General features: G+C 35.3%; 1 protein-coding gene across 3 annotated transcripts in view; it reads left to right on the forward strand.

Moving 5' to 3' along the window:
* The first annotated feature begins 2,696 nt into the window (after positions 1–2,696).
* sdt (stardust) overlaps positions 2,697–22,234 on the forward strand; it is a 76,486-nt gene continuing 56,948 nt past the window's right edge. The window contains exons 1-3 of one of the 3 annotated variants that reach the window (XM_065481768.1): positions 2,697–3,120; positions 15,355–15,464; positions 16,314–16,371. In XM_065481768.1, coding sequence (XP_065337840.1) covers positions 3,054–3,120; positions 15,355–15,464; positions 16,314–16,371 — 235 coding nt within the window. In that variant the 5' untranslated portion in view covers positions 2,697–3,053. Of the gene's footprint in view, positions 3,121–15,354; positions 15,465–16,313; positions 16,372–21,086; positions 21,239–22,234 lie in introns of those variants that run through there. The other 2 variants (XM_065481767.1, XM_065481769.1) reach the window with 2 other exon arrangements.

The raw sequence follows: 22,234 nt of genomic DNA on the forward strand, positions 1-22,234 counted from the left end.
TTACAGTTGTTAAACAGGAATGATACTGGAAAAGCCTGGAAAATGCTTGTTGCTAATGCATAAACTCATCCCTTAGGATTCAGTTAAAGCCTAAATTGACCTAAGGAGCGCTGTATTTTTTTTTTTAGAAAATTGGCCGGAAAGTTACCGTGCTTTTCGAATGGTAAGGGCTGTCTCCTTACTTGAAATCAGATTTAATTTCAAAACCAAGAATTTCCCCAATAAGTGGCATACACAATTGGACACATCTCGACGAGAGGAATCGGAATATGCCAAGCTAATATGTTCAATCACTCGAAATTTTGGAGAAAATTGGCAAAATTTGAATTTTTACTGTAGGAAGATCCTTTTTTATTATTGCAAATTGTTGAACAAGTTGTTTATCGGTCAATTGTTTAAGGTATCCAACAATTTAAATAATTTTCAATTGTTGCACAGTATCATTCCACTTTAAACAATCGATTATTTCTGATGTAATTTTAAACCATAATTCGGGTAAAATCCATAGAAAATAGTGTATAATTGTTAGCTTAGTGTGCAACAATGTTTTCTCACGGGGTTCATATTTAGAGGAATTTATTTAACCGGCTTTTACTGGTGCGAAAGAAGGTTAATTTTGTTGATAAACAAACAAACAAAAACTGTCTTTTCGTTAGGTAAAAAATATTTGGATGGGTTATTTGAGTACAATTCCAGCAAAGAAAATGCAGTTACTTCCGTGAATTTTCAAACATTTTTGTTCCTTTTGGTGGAGTTAAAATATAATTTAGATCATTATATTTAATTATATGGTAAAAAGGTGTACGAACAGTTCCGTGATTTCTGCATATTAACAGTCATAAATGTGTTAAAATGATAACTGATAAACCGTCTAACCTTTAGGGGATTGTAGTCTAAGATAAAACGACGATATATTATTTAACATACTCATCTGGTAAAAAATCACAAGCATAATTATTATAAATATGTATTCATGAGAGTCGTTTGAGTATTTATAAAATTAAATAAAACTATTTCTTCTACAAGTTTCTATTATTATACGTTAGAATCAAACTGTAAACAACATAAAAAACTAAAAAAAATGTCATAAATATTAAATATAAATATTTAAAAAAATTATATGACAATAAAAATATTTATAATTTTAATATTTAATGGGTAATTATTAAATTAAATATAACTAGTTTTGCAATACATATTTATTAATATGTAAAAATTAAACGGTAATAAACAATAAAAATATAAAAAATACCATTAATATTTCACATACACATCTTCAAAATAAACATATTTAATTTTACGCAGAAAATAACAGAATATTACAGTAGAATCAATTGGATGCAAGCATCGTGTGTTTTTTTTTATTTCGGCTAATACCAAGCCTAATCAGAAACAGGGTTCGCAAAAAATCTGCATTTTTCCAGAAATACCCACTGCATTGCAAACAAAATATTGCAAAACAAAAAAAAATGAGTTTTTACTGCAATTTCGCGCATATTTGCGACACACATGCATTTGTATTCTCATGAGGGATCACCAAAAATAGGGATTTTTGCACTAGTGTAAAAGCTACTGGTTTCAGCAAAACACCAAAAATTTTAACGCACATTAAAAAATAAATTGCGCCAAATGTGACCTTGTTGGGTTTAAATTTGGGAAAATGCGGAAAATGTAAAAACTCGTGTGTTTTTTCATCTGTTTTTTTTGCGCAAAAACCAGTCGTGCATTTTTGCGCATTGCAATATTGGTGAACCCTGAACAGAAAAGGTCATAATATAGCAATGCCAGAATTTTTCACTTTTATTTTAATTTATTCATACCAAATTATGTTCTGTTCAATTTTCTTTGACACGATAAAACTCATTTTCAAAAATTTTGCATTCATTTTTTAGGGTTTGATATGAAATTTTTATCAATTTGAAGTGAGTGCTTCGTTTAGAAATGTATGAACAGGAAAATCATTGTTCTCAGGATAAGAAAATTTGAATAAAAGGTTAGAATTTCATAAATTTCATAAATTTGGAGTCATTTTTGCTGCTTGTTTTTTCCCAACTGACGAAATGCCTGAGGACAATTTCATTTTTCTTAAATATTGCACAATGTTGCGTCAGAAACTTATTTCGTAAAAAATTTGTGTTTTTAAAATGAAAATTTTATTCAAATAATATTTCTAACTGTTTTTATAGTAAACAACTTTTCCGAACTAAAAATTAAATTGAAACTAGGGCCTTAAAATCTAAATTTGCACTTTTAATCATTTTAAGCAAATTAAGAAAGATGGTGAAGGCATCAAATCATTTTTAAATATAAATAAATACATATTTGTCATTTCGAGGTGGAATAAGTGCGAGGGAAAGTGGTGTCCATGCTCGCGCGGGACAAAAAAGGCTCGGGCGTCGCGCGGCAGGGGCAGTAGTAGTGGGTCGGGGGGCGCCGCCGCGAAGAAGCGAACTAGTTGAGGCCGGTGCGAGATAGAGGGAGAGCTGGCGGGCGGGCAGGCAGGCTTCACAGGCTTGCTGGCTGCTGCGTGCGTGCGGATGCTGGATGCTGCTGCTGCTGGCGAGAGATGGAACAAAGGGGCGTGGCGCATTATTGATCCCGCGGGTCGGCGGCGCGGCGGGCGTACGAGCGAGCGAGCGAGCGAGCGAGCCTGACTGTGTGAGAGTAGTGTTGGAAGAGGCCGATCGGCAGGCCTGGCTGCTGCTGCTGCTGCTGCTTGGCCACAGATCCAGGGCAGTAGTCAGTGGTGGTGGTGGTGGTGCGGTGTGGACACGCCAGCAGCCACAGAGTGTGTGAGTGTGTGTGACGCCAGCCAGCCGCAAGCCAGCCGCAAGCCAGCCAGCCGTCTCACTGTCGTGTCGTGTGTTCGGCTGGCGCCATGAGCCGCCAGGTGCTGCTTTCCAGGATCAAAGAGGGCGCGGACGGGGCCGCCGGGGCCCGCCGGTCCCCGCTGCTGCAGCTGCTGCCCGGCCGCCGCTGCTGACCTGCCTCTCGGCCCCACACGCAGCGAGCAGCCCCCACGCCACCCCCGACTTTTGTGTCCCGACGACGCCATGGTCGACCTCGGAGGGTACGTCATCATCCTCGTCGAGACCAAGGACAAGAAAATCAAACTCTACGGTTAGTTAATTGATCTTCGTTTTCCTTTCCGTCCCCTCCAGACGAAAAAATTTGGCATTTTTTGCTCAAGGAAATGTGGCAAAAAATGCACGAACTTTTGTAGAAGGAAAAAATGCACTTTTGACACTTTGTCAGTCCGTCTGACTTCTTGCTAAAGTTTTTGTTTTGGTTCCGAACTTATTTCTGTATATGCTAGGTGCAGGAAAAACAAAACTAAAACACATTTGAACCAAAATAAAATGTAATATAGACATCCTCTAGGTTTGCATTTTTGTCCAAACTAAAGGAGTTTTTGCTTAAAATTATTAAAAAAAAGCAAATTTGAATTTTAAGGCTCTGGTTTCAATTTAACTTTTAGTTAGGATATGTCTAAATATAAGCTTGTTTACTGTAAAAAAATTTGGAAATATTATTAGAAGAATATAATTTCATTTTGGAAACAAATTTTATGCAAAACGTGTGTAATTATTAAAATTTTAATAAAAATCAAATTTTTTGTGACTCTTGTTAGTTTGGGAATTATCAACAGTTGAAAATTGCGCCTAATCAAATACAAAATTTATTAATTGTTTAAATTCTAACCATTTTTCAAAAATTTTATGATCCTTAAAATGTAATTTTCCTGTCTCAAACTGTTCTTAGTCATCCAGTTAATTCAAATATCTAAAAAATGCGTAAGAAACTTTAAAAAAAAATCAATACAAAATATTTACCAATTTTTGCAATTGTTTTATCATTTTTTTAGAATTAATTTTGTTATGACCTTGACACTATCTGGAATACATTAACAGAAAATTAATATCTGGTGAAATTAATCTGCCAAAAAATTAAAATTGCAATATTTTAATTTAAAAACAATAATATTCCTGCTTTGAACAATAATTTTTATTTTTTATCTCGTAACTAAACAATTAAAGTCTGAAATAAATTGTAGTTTTTGTCCACTTCCGGGCTGGGATCGGGTCTAGCAGCAATTTCTAATTTGAGTCGGGGCAAAAAGCGGGCCAGCCGCAAAAACGGCGAGGGTTGCATCCCTCGTGGCCTCACTCGTCTCGGATTATGTTCTGTAAACCACGACGTGACACCCTAGCTGTCTGTCCGTTACTCAAGCGCCGGCTCCTATATAATTGCTGCAAAACTACTCATTTTTTAATCACTTATGTACGCGTTGAATCCGGTCTCGACCAGAAATTCCGTGACACAATTAAGCAAAAACATTTTTTTCCTGCTGCGAGAATTAGAAGCGGCGGCGAGAAAGCGTCGGAATGGGGGGAGTGTACATTTTTGTGGCTCAGTGGGCCAGGTTGGAGTGCATTATGCATCAAAAGAAGGGAGTGGGCACACACACACACACACACACGAGCCTCTAGGGGCCGCCGACAATGTGGATGTGTTCGCGCCTCGGCACCAGCAGCTCGTCGAGAGCAAAAAGAGAACAAGAAAGAAAGAGAAAGAGAAAGAAAGAGACCATTAATAGGGTTATTAAGCAAAACGGTCCTCTTCTCGGCTGCTGGCTCCGCGTAATTAACGCCGACGCGTTTCAGTTTCCGATTTCGACCGACCAACCCTCGAGAAATTCAATTCGCGCCGCGTCGAGCGAAAAATACACACGCCCAGCACTGATTTGAAGAAAAGCCTGCCTGCCTGCCTGCCTGCCTGCGTTTCTCGTTTTTCTCTTTTCTCGCTTTGTCGCCGCGCCGGCCGAGGACAAAGGAGCCGGCGTGTTGCAATCTGCCGCCGGTCCACCAAAATCTGCTGGGCGCAAATGAAAAAGAGGCCCGAAAGGCACTTCCGAACTTGTCGAATTCCGGCTCTTGATATTAACATACAAATTAGGTTTACGCAGCTGGAGAGAGAACGCCAGCTGGCGTCGCACTCGAAATATATACATACATATTTCATGAATTCCAATGCACCCAAGGAGAAAATGGTTGCTTGGGATCTGGAATCAGGACCTTTGTGAATTTAAATCGGTTGAAAAGCTCTGTAGATGTTAGAAATTTAAAAATTCTGCCTTAAAACCGAACAAATATACTTTTGCGGCCCAAAAAAAACTGTTTTGAAAATAAAAATTACTGAAATAAATGAACGTTCTGTTTCGAAACCTGAATTTTCCATATTTTCGCTTTGAAAAACAATTAGACACTGTTCCCATTTGAATTTTTAGCCTCGCACGAATTCAAGGAAACTTTTTGGACCAGCGGGGTCCAGATGAGCGATAAAATTGGTTCGCACTGCGCAGATCCAAGATGGCGTCTGAATGTGGGAAACAAAAGCTCTCTTTGGATTGCCGTATGAGTGTCAAGAGTTTGTTTTTACGATCCAAAAGACACATTTAGTTAAGAGTAATGCAAATTATGTCTCGATATTATCCAAAACTTGGTTCTTTCTGCGCATTTTCAAGTGATCGTTTTTCGCGCCATACTCCACCTGCGCGTCACACGAATCTGGTTTGAACCAAATTTTATTTAATTTGAAAAGTAATTTTATCGGAATGGTCCAGGACTTCCACGAACTTGGATTTTTAAGTCAATATTGCTCGAGTGTTTCAAGGAAAGAATTATTATTCCTGCTCGTCCACGAACTAAAATAAATAAAATCCAAATTTTTGGCCTGAAATGTGCTTGTTTACATGAGGATAAAGAGAAAAATAAACTAGAGCCTGTCAGGACCAGAGAAAAATTTGAAACGTTTCCAAATACTCTTGAAATTCACATGTTTAAAATAAAGGCAAAACGTTCCCCTCGCATGAGAAGAGCAAATACGTCAAATTTATATGTAATCTGGGAATTTAAAACACTTTTTCAATTAAGTTGACGGACAGACGACTCTTTTGATGGATTTCCCTACCTCTCAGGTCACTTTGTTGAGCACAATATCACATTTTGATTTTTTAAATCTAAAGAAAAGGAATTTTTATATAAAAATACAGGTGGTTTCCTTGATGAAATACGAAAAATAAAAATTTATGTAAAAATTAAGACTCTAGGGAGTCTAACGGGCATGTTTCAATTCTTCTCAACCCTAAAAACCATTAAAATTGTTGTTAAAATTAACCAATTTATATATTTTTGCACATTTTATGTGTTTAATATAGATTTGATTCAAAATAAACTTATAGAAACATTTAATATATGGTTTAAATTATAATTTATTCTGCTAAAATGGTTACTTAAGACCGTGGAATTTTCCAAGAGGGTTGTAAATATGCACAAATTTCTTAAATATTATTTTCGTCAATATTTTTTTAACAAATGTTTATCTAACTAAAAATTGACCGACACAGATTTAAGATTTTTAGATGAGTTGAAGGTTTGATTTAGACCAGTTTGCTCAATTTTAATAAATTTTAAAATTAATTATAAGGTCCAGTGAGGCGTTTTCCAAATTCAGACCTTCTTCAACCTTTTCGCAACCATTCCCAGGTAATTTTATTTCAATTCAAATCACCATCTGTTGTAATTTTAATGCCAAAATAGAGAAAAATCCACAAAGTAAAACATGAAAGAAGTGTTCACTCATCTCGTTAAAAACAAATAAAAAGAAAAGGATCAATGCGCAAACACGAATCACTCACAGTTTCCCCGTTTAACGAACTTAATTTTGAATGAACTCTCATCGTTTGGTCGGGGGGTGGTGCTGCCTTGGCGAGGAAGTGGCGGAAAAGGGGGTGGTTGTGGGCGAAAGTCGCATTTCACGGTCCGTTTGATCATTTCACGATCCGTCGAGAGCATTGTTTTACCGCCGACGAGCGCTTTGATGTTTGCGCTGCAGCGAAAGAAGGAAAAGAGGCCATCGCCGGGAAAATTAAAGCAAAACTAGAGCAGCTGCAGTGGCGGCTTCAAAATAATTAGTTCCGAACTCGCCCATCAAGATCAAAAAGGGCTGCAAAAATTAAGAGGGCCCCGTGTTGATGCCAGCGCTCTAATCTTCCCGCTGTTGCACTTTCCACACACACATACACACAGACATATATTATGCAGGAGCAATCCCATTCCATCAAGACAATCCCGCGATTGGTTTGCCGATACTTTAAAGGACACTTTGAAAGAAGAAAGGGATTTTTTATTTATAATTACTTAAAGAGGAATTATAGGGAATTTCCCAGCAAAATCCTTTGACACACATACAGATTAGGTTCTAATTGTAAGGATCATGTACAGTTATAAAAATAAATAGGTATAGCGTTGGAAATTTTCGAGAAAATCGGCCTTAAAGTTTGCTTTATTTTAAATTGAGAATTTTCAAAGGAATTTTGCAATCGCAATTTTCACTGATTTTGCGCATTTGCCCAAAGAAAAACTCAAAATGTCAGATAGATCTCGATCAGAGGATTCCAAAGCATGGGAAAAACATGGTCAATGGTCATGAAAATTTGGCAAAAACCCATCTGATTGGACGACAGGGGGGGTGTCACGCACTTTCCCGCTGTCGATTCGCGCTTTTTTACAGAAGCTGGCTTAATTTCACTTAATAATCATTTTAATTACGTTTTTTTATCACAAAAATTTGCAATTTTCGCATGAGGCATAAGGTAAGAAATGAATCTGTCTTTTTAAATCAATAAAAAATCTCTCTTTGTTATGCAGATTCTCTGATAGCCATTATTAAGGGTCAGAGTTTTCCTCTGAAAATCAAAGAAATTATTAAAATTAAAAAAATTAATTTTTCTGAGATAATTCTCGAATAAATAAAATTAATTTTGGGTATTTTAATTTTTCCTAAAAAAAAATAAAGGTTCTCTAACGGCTGGTTGAAATTTTCAGACGAGTTTTGTGCAAAAATGTGAAGAAAGTTTGAGAAAATATTTGTTCAATGAGGAAAAAACTGGAAATTTATTCAGTTTTTGATGCTACTATCAACTGGTGAATTTAAATGAGGCCAAACACAGACCCCTTTCAAAAATCTACAATTTTTGAAAATATAAAAAAAACAGCTTTCGAGACTAAAAATTACAATTTTTTACATTCTCAATATTAAAATTTTAAAGTTTTTCTCAAATCGGAAGCAATTAATTTCCTTTGCTCAAAAAAGAGGGCGAAACCAGTAAAATTCGAAAAATTCTATTTTGGGACAATTTATTTGGTCATGTAACATCATATTATTTTAAAATTGAAAATCACTTAAAGGAATACACAAAGCTAAATCTAGGTGAACTTAAATACAATTTTAGTTGTTTCTAAAAATATGAAAATAAACCATTCAACATTTACAAATTGCCTTTATTTGATAGAAAATCCCAATTCCCCTCTGTGTATTTAGGAAACAAATTTGACCACCGTTACGCTGTAATTTATTTATACAAAAAACTGTTTATTCGATTTCGATAGCCATAAACCGCAGCCTCCTGATTATTTTGGCTTGATTGCTTTCTTTGGATATAAATATTTGCACGAAGCAAAAGGCTGGTGTGCGTGGAAGCGAAGCATCTCTTTAACTGACAGTCAGGAAAGTCGTACGCAACGTTAACGGCACCTGAAGTACCTTGCATTCCGTTCGGACACCTTTTAGCGCCGGAGGACGAGACGAGCAGAGTGCTGCTGCCCCTCTCCTTCGGCGGCGGGTCACTCCGTCTGCCTCATCTCCTTTGGAATAAATTAGCCGTGGCCATAAAACAACTTTTAACTGGTTATGTTTATGTAAAAGGCATTCAAAGTTATTCAAAATAATTGGTTTAAAGTTAAGTAACAGTTTAAAATATTTAATTTATTTAAAAATTATATTATTTTAATTTAATTTATGATAATTTAATATTTTAATCTAATAAAGCAAGGGTGAAATATTTTTAAAATTGTTTAATAATTATATTTTTTATAAATAAATAAAGCTAACCATTTAATCAATTTTAATTATTTTAAATAGATTTCATTAATTTTCCTGTATGCACAATTGAAATTAACTCTGCCAACCAAATTGTACGAATCATTTTACCAAATTAAAATTTTGCTGTAAGCAAACAAACAAAGGATTCAGATTTCTATGTTGCTGAAAAGGTATTATGGTGATTAGTTTTTGTATTCTTAATTAATTCAATCTTGCATCTAACTCCTTAACATCCCGCATATTGGATTGTAAAGTTATTTAAAATCAATCTCTGAATTTAATTATCACTTATGGTTTCTTTTCCTTTTATCCATTTTATAGTTTAAATGATTTTGTTAAAATGCAAAATATTCGGACGAATGCTTCAGATTTTTTTTTAATTAAATTTATTTTCTGGTGTTACCAAAAGAGAGTTAATTCGGTTTCATAAAATTCTCTGTTTGTGATATTTTCCTTTCCTAGATTTTTGTTAATTTTAATGAAAGAAAATGACAAAGTAGTCTAATATTAACCGAAGAGAACAAAACTAACGTTTAGAGGGCAGTCAATTTAACGAGAAAAAAAATTAATAAACGAAATTCAAAGGTTAACGAATTGTTGCAATCTTTTTTTATACAAATTTCACTCTTTTTTATTAATAAATTAGAAAACATATCTAGATCATTACGAGCTGTTGCTTACTTCTGCGAAGAAATGTCCTATTAAGTATTAAAATCGAAAGAGTTGCAACCCTAGACTCAAATAAATTTAAAATTAGCTCCGTATTCCGGGTCAACACTTAAAAAGGTAAAGTTGATCAAGATACTTACTAAAACAGAAATTCGGAATCGACAAAAGTAACCGACTCTGTTTCCCAGAAGGTTGGGTATCTTGTTGGATTTAATTGAATTTAATCGAACAATAAAAAACTGACCATCAGAAAGCGGAAATGTCGATTCCTATAATTTTATTTTTCCTTTACTAAAGACAGTATTTTTTAATTTTCGCCTCAATAGTAAAAGTGCTCCTTCTTTAATCTACTTTCTTTTAGAATGCAGTAACCATTTGTCAAATTAGGACAAGTTAGAGTGCCAATAATTATTTTCCAAAGTATGCCAAAAATTGAACAATTCGTTATGTCAATTATTTTTCGATTGAATTCGATTCCTTCACAATTTTCAATATGGAGACAGTGCTCACCGCTTGATTTTCTTGCAAACTTTGGAGCTGATTTTATAAAAAGAAATAAAACATTAAAGCAAATTTCAATAGTTATCTGATTTTAAGAGGATTCATACTGCAAAAGCCTGGAAAATGCTTGTTGCCAATTCATACGCTCATCCCTTAGGATTCAGTTGAAGCCAAAATTGACGTAAATAGTGGCGTAGTTTTTTTGAGAAAGTGGCTGCAAAGTTAGCATGCTTTTCAAATGGTGAGGACTGTCTCCTTACTTGAAATTTGATTTCATTTCACAACAAAAAGTTTCCCCAAAAGATTTCATACGCTGTTAGACAGATCTCGACGAGAGGAATCGAAATCTGGCAAGAAAATGTAGCCAAAACCGCTGTAAATATTGGGGAAAATTTTAAAAATTTGAATTTTTACTGTAGTAAAAGGTCCTTTTTAATTAGAAAAAAATTTTATCGATCAACATCTTATGGCATCCAACAATCCAAATAATTTTCAATTGTTGCCCTGTATCAATTCACTTTCATATATGTATAATAAATAAACAATTTTCGAAAAGGCAGAATCCATTTGCGGAGCAAAATTGAAAAATATAGTTCATTAGTTCGCAGCATTTGAAATCTAAAGCGTCAATCTGAATTGAAAATTCCCTGCTGCCGTTTTCCCAGGGCCGATTTACGTTCGATTTCCCGTCTGGAATTACCAATCGGGCCGGCAGCACGCGCGCCAAATCCAATCGGTGGGGGTGGGCGGGGTGGTTGTAGCCGTTTGGGTGTCGAGGGTGCGAATTTGCTTATCCGATTCTTTTCGCCAAAAGGACGAAAACGAACGCGCTCTCTCTCTCTCACTCACTCACTCAAAGCGCCAGCAGCAGCGGCGAATCGCGCTAACGAGGCAAAAGCGGCCGCCGCCGCCGCGACGCACGACGAGGGGAAAATCGAGCCGCCGACCGATTTTCCTCTCTTCTCGCCGCCGCCGCTGGAAAATGGAGCAGCGAGCAATGAGATAATATGCAGGCCGGTCGGTCGGTGAATATAATGCGTGTTTGCGCGACACCGAATCAACCGGCGCTTATGCAACCGGCGCACCGCCGCCGTCATGCGGGTTGCGCCGCTCGACGAGGTGCAGGCGTTTCTTCTTCCTCGCTGTCAGCCTCTTTTGTCCCCTACGCACTCTATTTTTACCAACAGAAAATTGATAGGGTGTTAATTTACACAATGGCGTCATAAATATCAAAGCGGATGGAATATCCTACGAGCAGATTTATTTTATTTTGACTTTTCAAGGAAACTGAAGAGGATTGATGCTGGAAAATGTTTGGTGCCAATGCGTGAACTCATCCCTTAGGATTCAGTTGCAGCCAAAATTGATCTAGTATTTTTTGAGAAAAGTGGCTGCAAAGTTAGCGTGCTTTTCAAATGGTAAGGACTGGCTCCTTACTTGAAATCTGGTTTTATTTCACAACGAAGAGTTTCCACAAAAGGTTTCATTGGACAGATTTCGACGAGAGGAATCGAAATCTGCCAAGGAAATTTGGGCAAGCAGTGGAAATTTTGGAGTAAATTTGAGTTTTTAGAACAAATTGAGTTTTGATTAACTACTGCTTATTAGACCAATAATTCAAATAATTTTCTATTGTTGCATTGTATCAATCCACAAAATAAACAAGTCAATTAAGTTTAAAATTTTAGGTGACACTAACTGCAGATATTAATGAAAATAAAACACAATTTTGTTCAAAGCATGTCTGTTTTAAATTACAAAAAGCTTGAAATTTAACATTAATTTATTTAAATTTTATAATAAAAATTAATTATTTAAATTCAAAAACTGTATTTAAAGAATAAACATATAATATCTTTATTGAATAATAAAAGTAAAAAAATGTGATGAAAGTTTTAAATAATTAAATAATATTATTTTTAGATAGAGGTAGAGCACATTCGTCAAAATTAAGAGTGTCCAGGTGTCCACATAGTACTGAGGAGCTGATAACGCAATGCATACTTTCGGTTTATTAATTTCTATTTTTGAGTTTATTGAAAATAGAGCAAACTCTTTCCAATATTTCTAAATGATTTTGATTAAAAAATCTGTTCTACACCGATTAAATGAAAAAGTTTATATCAAAAGGAGTAAGCGATGCTTCCTTTATCTATTAATGATGCTCGTTGGTATTTGTAAAATTCTTGAAAACAAAGAAATGGCCTCTTCAAGTACAGTAATTCTAAAACATATTATGAGTAAAAACACGAAAAAAATCATCATATATCTGGTGATTGAAAGCTTTTCAAAGAAATGCATTTATTGGAGTAAAAAGTATTTGAATATTTTAAATTTATAAATTTTCTAGCCTTTTCATCAGAACCACAGATAAAACTTTCAAAACAGGGAGTTCACCGCTACAAAACTTTGTACTTTCAAGAATCTGTAAATTTTTTATGAAATAAACTTGAAATTACAATTACTCGTAAATACATAAAATTAATCTGTTTTCTGAAAAATAAAATGTAAAAAAATCATATCTAATATAAAAAATTGGAGAATTCAGCTTCCAAGTTTAAATTCTAATCAAGCGATGAACACTTTTATTTATGGAAAATCATGAATTAAATTCACCTGAAGCGAAATTAACTTCTAAATTTTGCAATCCGTTGGATAGATCGCGATGTATACATAAAATATTTTATTGAAAGGCACGCTGATTGTGAGTTTGAAGTTTGAAAACGCTTGATACCATTCAATTGTGGTTAGTTGCCAGTTATTTCATTCCAACAAGTAGTTTTTAATCAACATTCTGTCCAACAGATCGTTTTAATTACAGAAGGGAAAAAAGTTCAAATCTGTTGGCCTTTCAAGGGTGACAATTGAAAATTATTTGAATTGTTTGATGCAATAATGAGCTGTTGATCGATTTGTTATAAAATTCGTAACAATCAAAAAAGAACCTGCTACAGTAAAAAATCTAATTTTTCAGATTGTCTACAAAATTTCCAGCGCTTGACCACATTTTCTTGCCAGATTTCAATCGAGATCTGTTCAACATCGTATAAAACCTTTCAGGGAAACTCTGTTGTGAAATAAAATAGGATTTCAAGTAAGGAGACAGTGCTAACTTTGTAGCCTCTTTTCTAAAAAAATTAAAGTGCTACTTAGGTCAATTTTGGCTTCAATTCAATTGGCAACAAGCATTTTCCAGGATTTTTCCCAGGTACCATTTAATATTTGGTTAAAAATTTGATTCCCCATTCAACTTCTAGCTTAATTTAAGTTAATAATCCTGTTTAAAAAAATTGCGTCTCCTAAATTTTTGTGGCTCAATGAGTAGAGGCTTGAAAAAATCTGACAGTTCCAGAAGTAGGGCATGCCCAAAAATCTGATTGCCTCACGAAAGACCAAACGAAAAAAATTCTATTTCCAATCCAGGGGCATAAATCGAGCGTAAAAGGAGCATTTACTTTATCGCTGTCATTCCGGGTGCGTGTGCACACGCGAAGAGAGTAAAAATCGGTCGCTATGACGTGTTTTTCGCGGCGGCGGCGGCGGTGGCGGCAGCCGAATCGGATATTCGCGCTTGTGTGTGTGTGCGCGATCGTTTTGATTGAAAAGAGAGCGAAAAGCCGCAGATGCGAATAACTCGTTTGAGAAACGCGAGAGCACGAGCCGCCGCTGCCGCTGCCGCCGCCGCCGCACCTTTGAGCTGCGATCGACGACGCGCAGCCCGGCTTTTACGACCGTTTTAACAATGTCAACACAGCGCACACATCCACCCATCCAACCATCTCTCTCTTTCGGCCCGAGCTGCAAACAATTCGTCCCCTCTGACCCGATTTCCCTGCCCAAACTGAATATATATATATATATCTACCTGCGGAAAATTGCCTCGTTTCCGACAATTTCTCTCGTCTCCCCCCAATGCCTTGCGTGCGCCTATCCGTTTGAATGAAATTTCGGAAATTTGAGAGTTATGTGCGGCAGATGGAAACTTTATTTCTTTCTGCCGGAACACAATCTTTTCCTATGCATCGAGAACGTCGTAAAAACGTCTAATAAGCCGCACGTTAAATATATTTTCTATAGATGGCAGTAAATTTTTCATATGGACTCGTGAATATCAGAATAAAATATATTCAGAAGGGGATACGACGAATGCTTTTACTATTTCTGTACGAAAAAATTATTGTTCTTGCCTATTTTCAAAAATACAACTGCGTAATATTTAAGTAAATTAATTTCGGACATTTTTCTTGAGATTTTTGTCACCAAAGCCGCTTTTTATTATTGTCACAGAGAGAAATAATTTTGTACAAAGAGCAGATAGGGTTAAAAAGTAGGGTTTAGATACTTTTAATCATTTTATACACTTGATTTATCCTCCTAAATTTGTTTCCGATTACAAAAAAATCAAAGAAAACCAAAAAAACATGATACAAATTAGTTTCTGAGCACACCAATCGATTCTCGATGGTCGAGTTAGGTAATGTGGATCCTTTTCCCGACTAAAGAGTCCAGTGCGACGTGTGAACTTTTTTTCCCGCCAAAACAATATGAATATATTTGCGAGAAGTGCGCATGCGTGTCTGGGTTCTTCCTTTTTTTTATAAAATGATTTTAGGCAGCTTCAAATAATTTATATAACACATTGGTCGCATTTAAATCTTTTTGGTTTCAAAATAAAAGGTTACTTTGTGCTCTCAAAAGATACCGAGGGAAATAGACAAACGTATTTTAACCTCACCAAAAATTGAAATAATGTCATAGCACATCTAAAATATAGATACCAAATTTTGCTATCATTTTAATTTTTATTATAATAAATAGTATATAAATTTGATTGGAGAATTAATGTAAAATTTCAATTTAACAAAGAATGGGATTGAATAATATGCAACATTGTTAAGACAGAAAGCAATAAATTGAAACTCAGATTGATAATTTGTGAGAAAATTCTGAAAAAGAATGTAAGGTGAAAGGTATTGGTTTTTAATGTTGACGTAAGAAATAAAACGCGATTGCTGAAAAACAGCCATTTTCAGTGCTGCAAAACCGAGCTGAAAAATCCAGAGCGCATTCTGGACGCGTGCCAATTATTATTGCATGCAGTATTTTTTTTTATATATATTCCCATATCGATTGGTGCGCGGAAAGTGTGTCGCAGCATCTTCCCACCGAGCTCACCTGCGCTCGAAAAAATAACTAATTAATTAGAATAAAACAAGGACGGCGTTTGCGCTTTTGTTTCAGGTTCTCCGGCCGACAAAGCGGACCTGGAGGTTGGAGATGAGATACTCGAGGTGAACGGCAGATCGCTGGAAGACGAGTCGCACACCGAAGTCATCTCGCACATCCACCAGGTAAATAATATAAAAAAATAAATAAATATATACCCCTCCTGCAGACAAAAGGAAAATATTTAAAATTCCATTGGAAGATCGTTTCATTATGATTAATCAATTTAATTTAATAATTTTAAAAGAGCACCTCTTGAACAAACTTCATAATTTATTTATAATACAAGGATGTGTAAACAATTTCATTAGCAGTTTAAATATATTTTTAAATATTGCAATAAGAGATTGATTAATAAAGTGTGAAAAAATTCTTGAAAATTAAAATTTAATCAATTAAATATAAAAATTAAAAAATTAAACTTTTATTTTATTAAGGAAACAAATTTAAATGTATATACATATTCAATTTTTTATTGCAAATTTTTAAAACTATAGAAAAATAAAAATTTATACGTTTATTTTTGACTATTTTTGGTTATAAAGTCGATTCTTGGCTCGAGCGAGAGGCGTCTTTTATTTGAGGCGTTGTTTCTCCGCGAATTTGGCGATCCATGGACGGGTTGGGCGCGTCGCCGAGCAGATGGCAGCAGGCCGGGCGCCGAGCCAGCGCCGACATGAATGAATGAATTGATCCCGCGAGTCGAGGGCGGCACCCCCACCCCCGCGAGCGAGCGAGCGAGCGAGCGCGCAACCACCCTCTCGCCGCCCCGATTGCCAAAGTATGAATGACTAAACAGCGCGGCCGGATACTCTGACAGTCGTAAAGCTCAAACTGCGCCCCGGATGTAGCCTTGGAATCGCGCCTCAAAATGGTCTTTTCAACGCGCTAAAATAATAAAATGATCTGCGATAGGAATAAATTAATTTATTCGCTTGAAAAAATAATAAATAATTTTCGGTTGTTTTTTGCAGTGCATACGCTCACGCACCATCTGTTTGCGGGTCAAGCGGAGGAGCGGCAACCGACTGGGTAAGTTTCGCACGCACCCTTGACCTTTGAACCCCGATCTTTCAAACGCCAGCGCCGCCACAACAACCCTCATAAAGCTTGATACTGCGTTATTTTCAGCATCGTTGATATTTTTAAATATTTCCCTTTCAATATAACCGTATGAAAATAATTAATTACTTCTTTAATTTAATTTATTTAATTTGTGAAAAAAGTAATTCAACAGGTTTACTATTTTTTATTAATAAATTTCTTTGATTATGCTTAGAAATGCAGTCTATAATCTAACGTTTTATAGCCTACTTTGCCACGTCTGTCTAATTAATTCAGTTTAATTTTTGCCGAGAGCTGTTAACAAATTTAAAATGAGCTGAAAAAATCAAACAGAGTGGTTCGATAATATATTTTGACGTTTAAAAATATCCTGGAGAAAGAGACACACGGGTAACAAGAAAATTTTGCTTTAAAAATCAACAAAACAACCCTTTTAGCCCCATAATTTTTCCTACTGGACATTTTAACTCAATTTCTCAAAATAGATGAGCGTAATTTCTAAACTCTGTGAAGAAGAAATTAAAAATTCCAGATTTGCAAAATTTCGTGGTTAGTCATTTAGGGGTGGAGGGTGATCAGCCCTGTTACCATTTAGTTATTTAGAGCAGGTCAATGTGAGTCTAACGGTATGCAGTTTATGCAATTCTAACGTTTAGAATTGGAGATTTAGTGGTGACAGTATTATTTGCAAATTCGCGAAATGTTAAAAATGAAATAAAACACGTTTTCTAAGTTTCATTGTAGAATTTCTCAAGATCGGAAAGCGAAAATTATTCTGATAATTTCAAAAAGGTTCATTATTTGTGGTTTTTGGGCCTTGGTTTTTTTCTAAAATTTATAAATGCTCTAAAAATCACAAAAACACTATTTTAACCCCTTCTAAATGATCACATTAGCCTTAAATTTTATTTTCATTCAATTGACCAGTTGCATAAACCCTTAGTTATTGAAGCCGTTAACAGATGGCGCAACCACAGACTTTCTTAAAAAATTTGTTTTAAGCGGTTTTAAGGCATTTCCGCTGCGATTTCAGACTCGATCTAGCTATTTTGCTTTTTTTAAATTGATTTGCTAACTTTTGACGTGCTCAAAACCAAAATCGATTCAGCCATTCGCCGTAGAAACGTTGGAAAAGATTTTTTTATTTCAAAAAATAGTTTTTCACGATTCTACGGCGAATGGCTGAACCGATTTTGGTTTTCAGCACGTCAAAAATTAGCAAATTAATTGAAGAATGCACGGTAGCTAGATTGAGTCTGAAATCGCAGCGGAAAGTGCCTTAAAAGCGAAAGTCTACGGTGGCGCCATCTGTTGGCGGCTTCGAGCACTTAGGGTTTATGCAACTGGTGAATTAGGTTTGTCAAAAGGGAACAAAAAGTACGATTTATTTTTAAAATTCATTAAAATCGTTTTGTAAAATGCTCTAAATATCAAGCAAAAAGGAAATGAAATTTTCCCAGTTATACCTGTTGAAAATCTATGTCAAACAATCAAGAATTAAATCAAAACTGGCTTAAAACCTAATTATTTTCGCCTGCTGGCGATATGTGCGGAATGTGAAACCAGAAAATCAGCCTCTGTCGAGCGCAGAAGTGCAATAAAGGCGTGTTTGAGTGTGTGAGTGTGTGTGTTATTTATTTTGTGTGCATTCCGCGCACTGACGTGTCTAGCTCTAATCAGCCGAATAAACAGCGCATAGCAGATAAAGCGCGAGAAAAACAAGAACAAAGACAGAAAACGAGTCTTCTGCTCTGCGCGTGATTTCCTCAGCTGCGCGCGGACTTTTTGGCACAAATCGCGAGTGTTGATAAGGCGCGCAGCCACAACGAGAGCGACAATGGCAGGAAATGGGAAATTTCACGCGTTTTCTTTCTCAATGAAGACACGAGTGTATATGTGAATGAAATTGGTGGAGTGCTCATCTTCATTGAAAATAAAAACGGCACAGCTAATTTGATTAAAGAGAGTGCGACTGACTCAAAAATCTTGTCTCTAATCCGGTAGTAAAAGTGTTTTCGTAGTTTTTTTGGTTTTCAAGTTAAGTCAGAAAATTTATCTTTAATAGTATTTTGGATTATTGTTACTAATCAGAAATAAATATTTGTATTTTGATTAAAATTTTAGCTGGAAAACAAAATTTGCAGCACTAAATCTAGGAAAATTGCAAATTAAATCAGCGGGGGCCAGCTGTGCGATAAAATTGGTTCGCACTGCGCAGATCCAAGATGGCGTCTAAATGTGGGAAGCAAAAAGCTCTCTTTGGATTGCCGAACGAGTGTCAAGAGTTTATTTTTGCGATCCAAAAGACACGATTAGTACAGAGTAATGCAAATTATGTCACAGTATCGACCAAAACTTGCATCTTTTCGCGCAATTTCACGTGCAGACCGTTTAAGACACTGAATTACATGCTCAAACAAAATAAAAGAAACAAATAATTAAATAAATGATACTGAAAAAGGCATAATTAAATTTTTACTCCAAAACTAGATTTCACTGTGTTCTTTCTGTATGACAAGCAACGTCTCATTCTGGCCTTATTTTGGTTACTTTCGTTTTTTTTTTGGTTAAGAAAACTTGCAATGTTTATTAAATTTGGACAAAATGAATACAAAACTGCCATGAAAATTGGTGTATGAATAGTAAATATTGGAGAGGAATAGTGTCAAAACATGCAATTTCAGATTATGTTCCTATTGGGGTTCTTTTAATTAAATAGCACACACTGCACTTCTAAAAGTGGAATGATACTGGGCAACAATTGGAAATTATTTAAATTGTTGGATGCCTTAAACAATTGACCGATAAACAATTTGTTCAACAATTTGCAATAATAAAAATTCAAATTTTGCCAATTTTCTCCAAAATGTACAGTGCTCGAACATATTTTCTTGGCATATTCCGATTCCTCTCGTCGAGATCTGTCCAACGGTGCATGCCACTTATTGGGCAAACTCTTGCTTTTGAAATTAAATCGGATTTCAAGTAAGGAGACAGCCATTACCATTTGAAAAGCACGCTAACTTTCCAGCCAATTTTCTCAAAAAATTACAGCGCTTCTTAGGTCAATTTAGGCTTTAACTGAATCCTAAGGGACGAGTTTATGCATCGGCAACAAGCATTTTCCAGGCTTTTGCAGTATCATTCCTCTTTAAGACTACAATTATTGCTAATTGTTTCAATAATAAGTGCATGGCATTACCTTTTGTTGACAAAAATACATTATTTGATGCCCTACACCAATTCCAAAAAGACGTTAAAATTAAAATTAAAATAATCAAAAACAAAAATGCCTCCGAAAAATGAAAAATAATCCAGATTTTGATTCGAAATTTCTTTTTTGAAAATATTAAAATTTTGCAAGTGATATGTACTGTGCATTTTTTTATATAATATAACTTGCTATTAGAAAAAAATCATTGATCACTACTCAAGAGATGTTCTTTCTAAATCGAATAATTTGTTGCGTGTGTTAAGATTTGCAAAACATAAATAATACAAAGTTTTCCTTATTCTTTTTTTACATTTATGGTTCAAATTTCGTCCGCAAATATTATTAACCTTTAAATACATAATGAATGAGAGGACGCTTTAGTTAGAAATTTCTAATGATTCAATATATACCTAAGCGTAAAGGAGGCATTTTAAATTTATTTTTGTGTACAATATCTGTTAACGTCCAAACCAATTTCAAATTTATTAATTATTTTTAACTAAATTCGAAATTTAGAATTAAATATAAATATTTAAATGTGTGAAAAGTTCAACTAGATTTTTTTAGCAAGTTAAGCAAGTTTTAAAAGAGTTTGTTCATTTCTAAAAATAGTTAAAAATAATTTTAAAAAGATCAAAATAGTTTAGTAGAGACCTTTTTAAAAGCAAACCATTCAGAACATTTTTGCATTGTTCGTAAAGTTTATTGCTTGTGAAATTAAGCTAAAAAGTTTATCTTTACAATGTTTAAAAATGAAATTAGAACCGAGGAACAGTTTAATTTTATAATTTGACCAAATTTACGAAAAATTGATAGATTAATCAAAGATATTTTTGCTCGTCGTGGTTTTTCCAATGGTCTGCGAATTTTGAGGAAAAATTTCCCTAAATTGTGAAGTAAATCGTGTTGATTAGCATCGGCCTTTAGACTTTCCTTTAGATTTTTCCAAATTTATTTTTTATTCAAATTTTCAAACTAGGCTCTCAGAAAATCTAATATATTTTTCCTATTTATTTCTGCAGGTCAAAAAATCATAACAGCGCAACCTGGAAAATCCTTTAGAGTTTTCAAATTTTTTTCTCTTTAAAATTTTATTTACAAGCCCAAAGAAAATCTAACATTTCATAAAATATATTTTTTAATAAATTTATCTCTGCAGACCATTTTTTATTTGCCGAGACTCATAATTATTCAAACGTTTGGTTCAGAGACAAGCGAAATTTTTGTCACTTATCATCAACAAAGAACAAAAAACAACAATCCGAAAAAAACCGTAGCAAATTTCGCGAATCAGTCAGTCTGGGCAAAGTGGCTTTTGAGAGGAGAGACCAAAAGCAACTCACACACACACGCGGTGCTTGTTTCAACTCTTTTTTGCGCGAACTGCGCGGCTGACGGCCGCGAGAGAGTGAGTGAGTGGAGGCGAGTCCGTGCGGAGGCGCTCGCGAGGCTGGCGGCACCGAACCTTCGGGTTGCAGGCTCAGTCGTAGCGAAGCAGGCGTCTGCCATGGTGCCTCCGTGTCACTCGGCGTGACCGCGAAAACATTGTCAGTTCGGAGCCACGAATCGGCGCCGCTTCCTGCCGCGCTCGCCGCTCTTTTCGTCGCCACGTAGTTTTAGGTGAGTCCCTAAACCGGAAAATTCCGGAAAATTTACGTTTTTGTCGAGAGGTTGTGAGGTTTTTCGAAAAAGGCTCGTGGCATTTTATTTTATTTTCAAAAAGGGCCGAGGAGTCGATTTGAGTTTGGAGTTCAAATCTGTCTATTTATTTCTTTGGGAAATTCCGCAGAATGAGGTGAAAATAAAACTAATTTGAATTTAATTAGGTCGAGACTCTTCGAGACGCATCTGGTCAATTTTTTTTATAGCTCAGCAATTTTTATATTTGGTGTAAAAAGAAAATCGCAATTTTCCAGTCTTGTTTCTATTTAATTTTAAAATTCTAATCCTTTTTGGAATATTCCGGAAATTGTACAATTTTCAAAGCGGCTTATTTTGCATTTTTTCTACTGGGACTCGTTGCAGCAGAGTTTAAATCTGATTATTTTTCCACTGGGAAATGTGATAAACATTTTTTATTTTTTTAAACGATGGGAGGGTAATTTTTGTTCAAATTGCTTCTTTAGGCTATCAATTTTCAGATCATCTTGCTTTTAATTATTTATTTTTTTCTATTTTAACCATTTTCCCAATTTTTTACCGAGTCCCTAATCGGATTTATTTGCATGAAAGCACAGCCACATTGAATAAAGAGTTTAAATCGATTTTTAATTCATTCAAACAGCATTTTATCTCCAAATTTACGTCGGATTCGCTCATAAAAATAATTTTCGGTCCAAAAAACCTGTAATTTTCCTCTAAAATAATTCCAGAAATTTAAAATTCAGTCCTTTTTTATCCAAAATTGCCAGGGGCTTAGGATCCTAGTTAACAGACTGAAGTGGGGTCGGAGGAAACAAATATTTGCGCAGTTTCGTGCCGAGAGGAGCCCGCGGCAGATGCAACGTGGTGGATTTTCGTCTTTCGTCCGTCCGTCCGCGCCGTGAAAGCCTTTCTTTCTTCTCCTCTTCGAGTCGATGCTGTGTTATTGTGTTGTGTCGCGACCTACTCTGAACT

Source organism: Cloeon dipterum, chromosome 2 (assembly GCF_949628265.1).
Source record: "Cloeon dipterum chromosome 2, ieCloDipt1.1, whole genome shotgun sequence".
In the NCBI taxonomy this organism is placed as follows: Eukaryota; Metazoa; Arthropoda; class Insecta; order Ephemeroptera; family Baetidae; genus Cloeon; species Cloeon dipterum.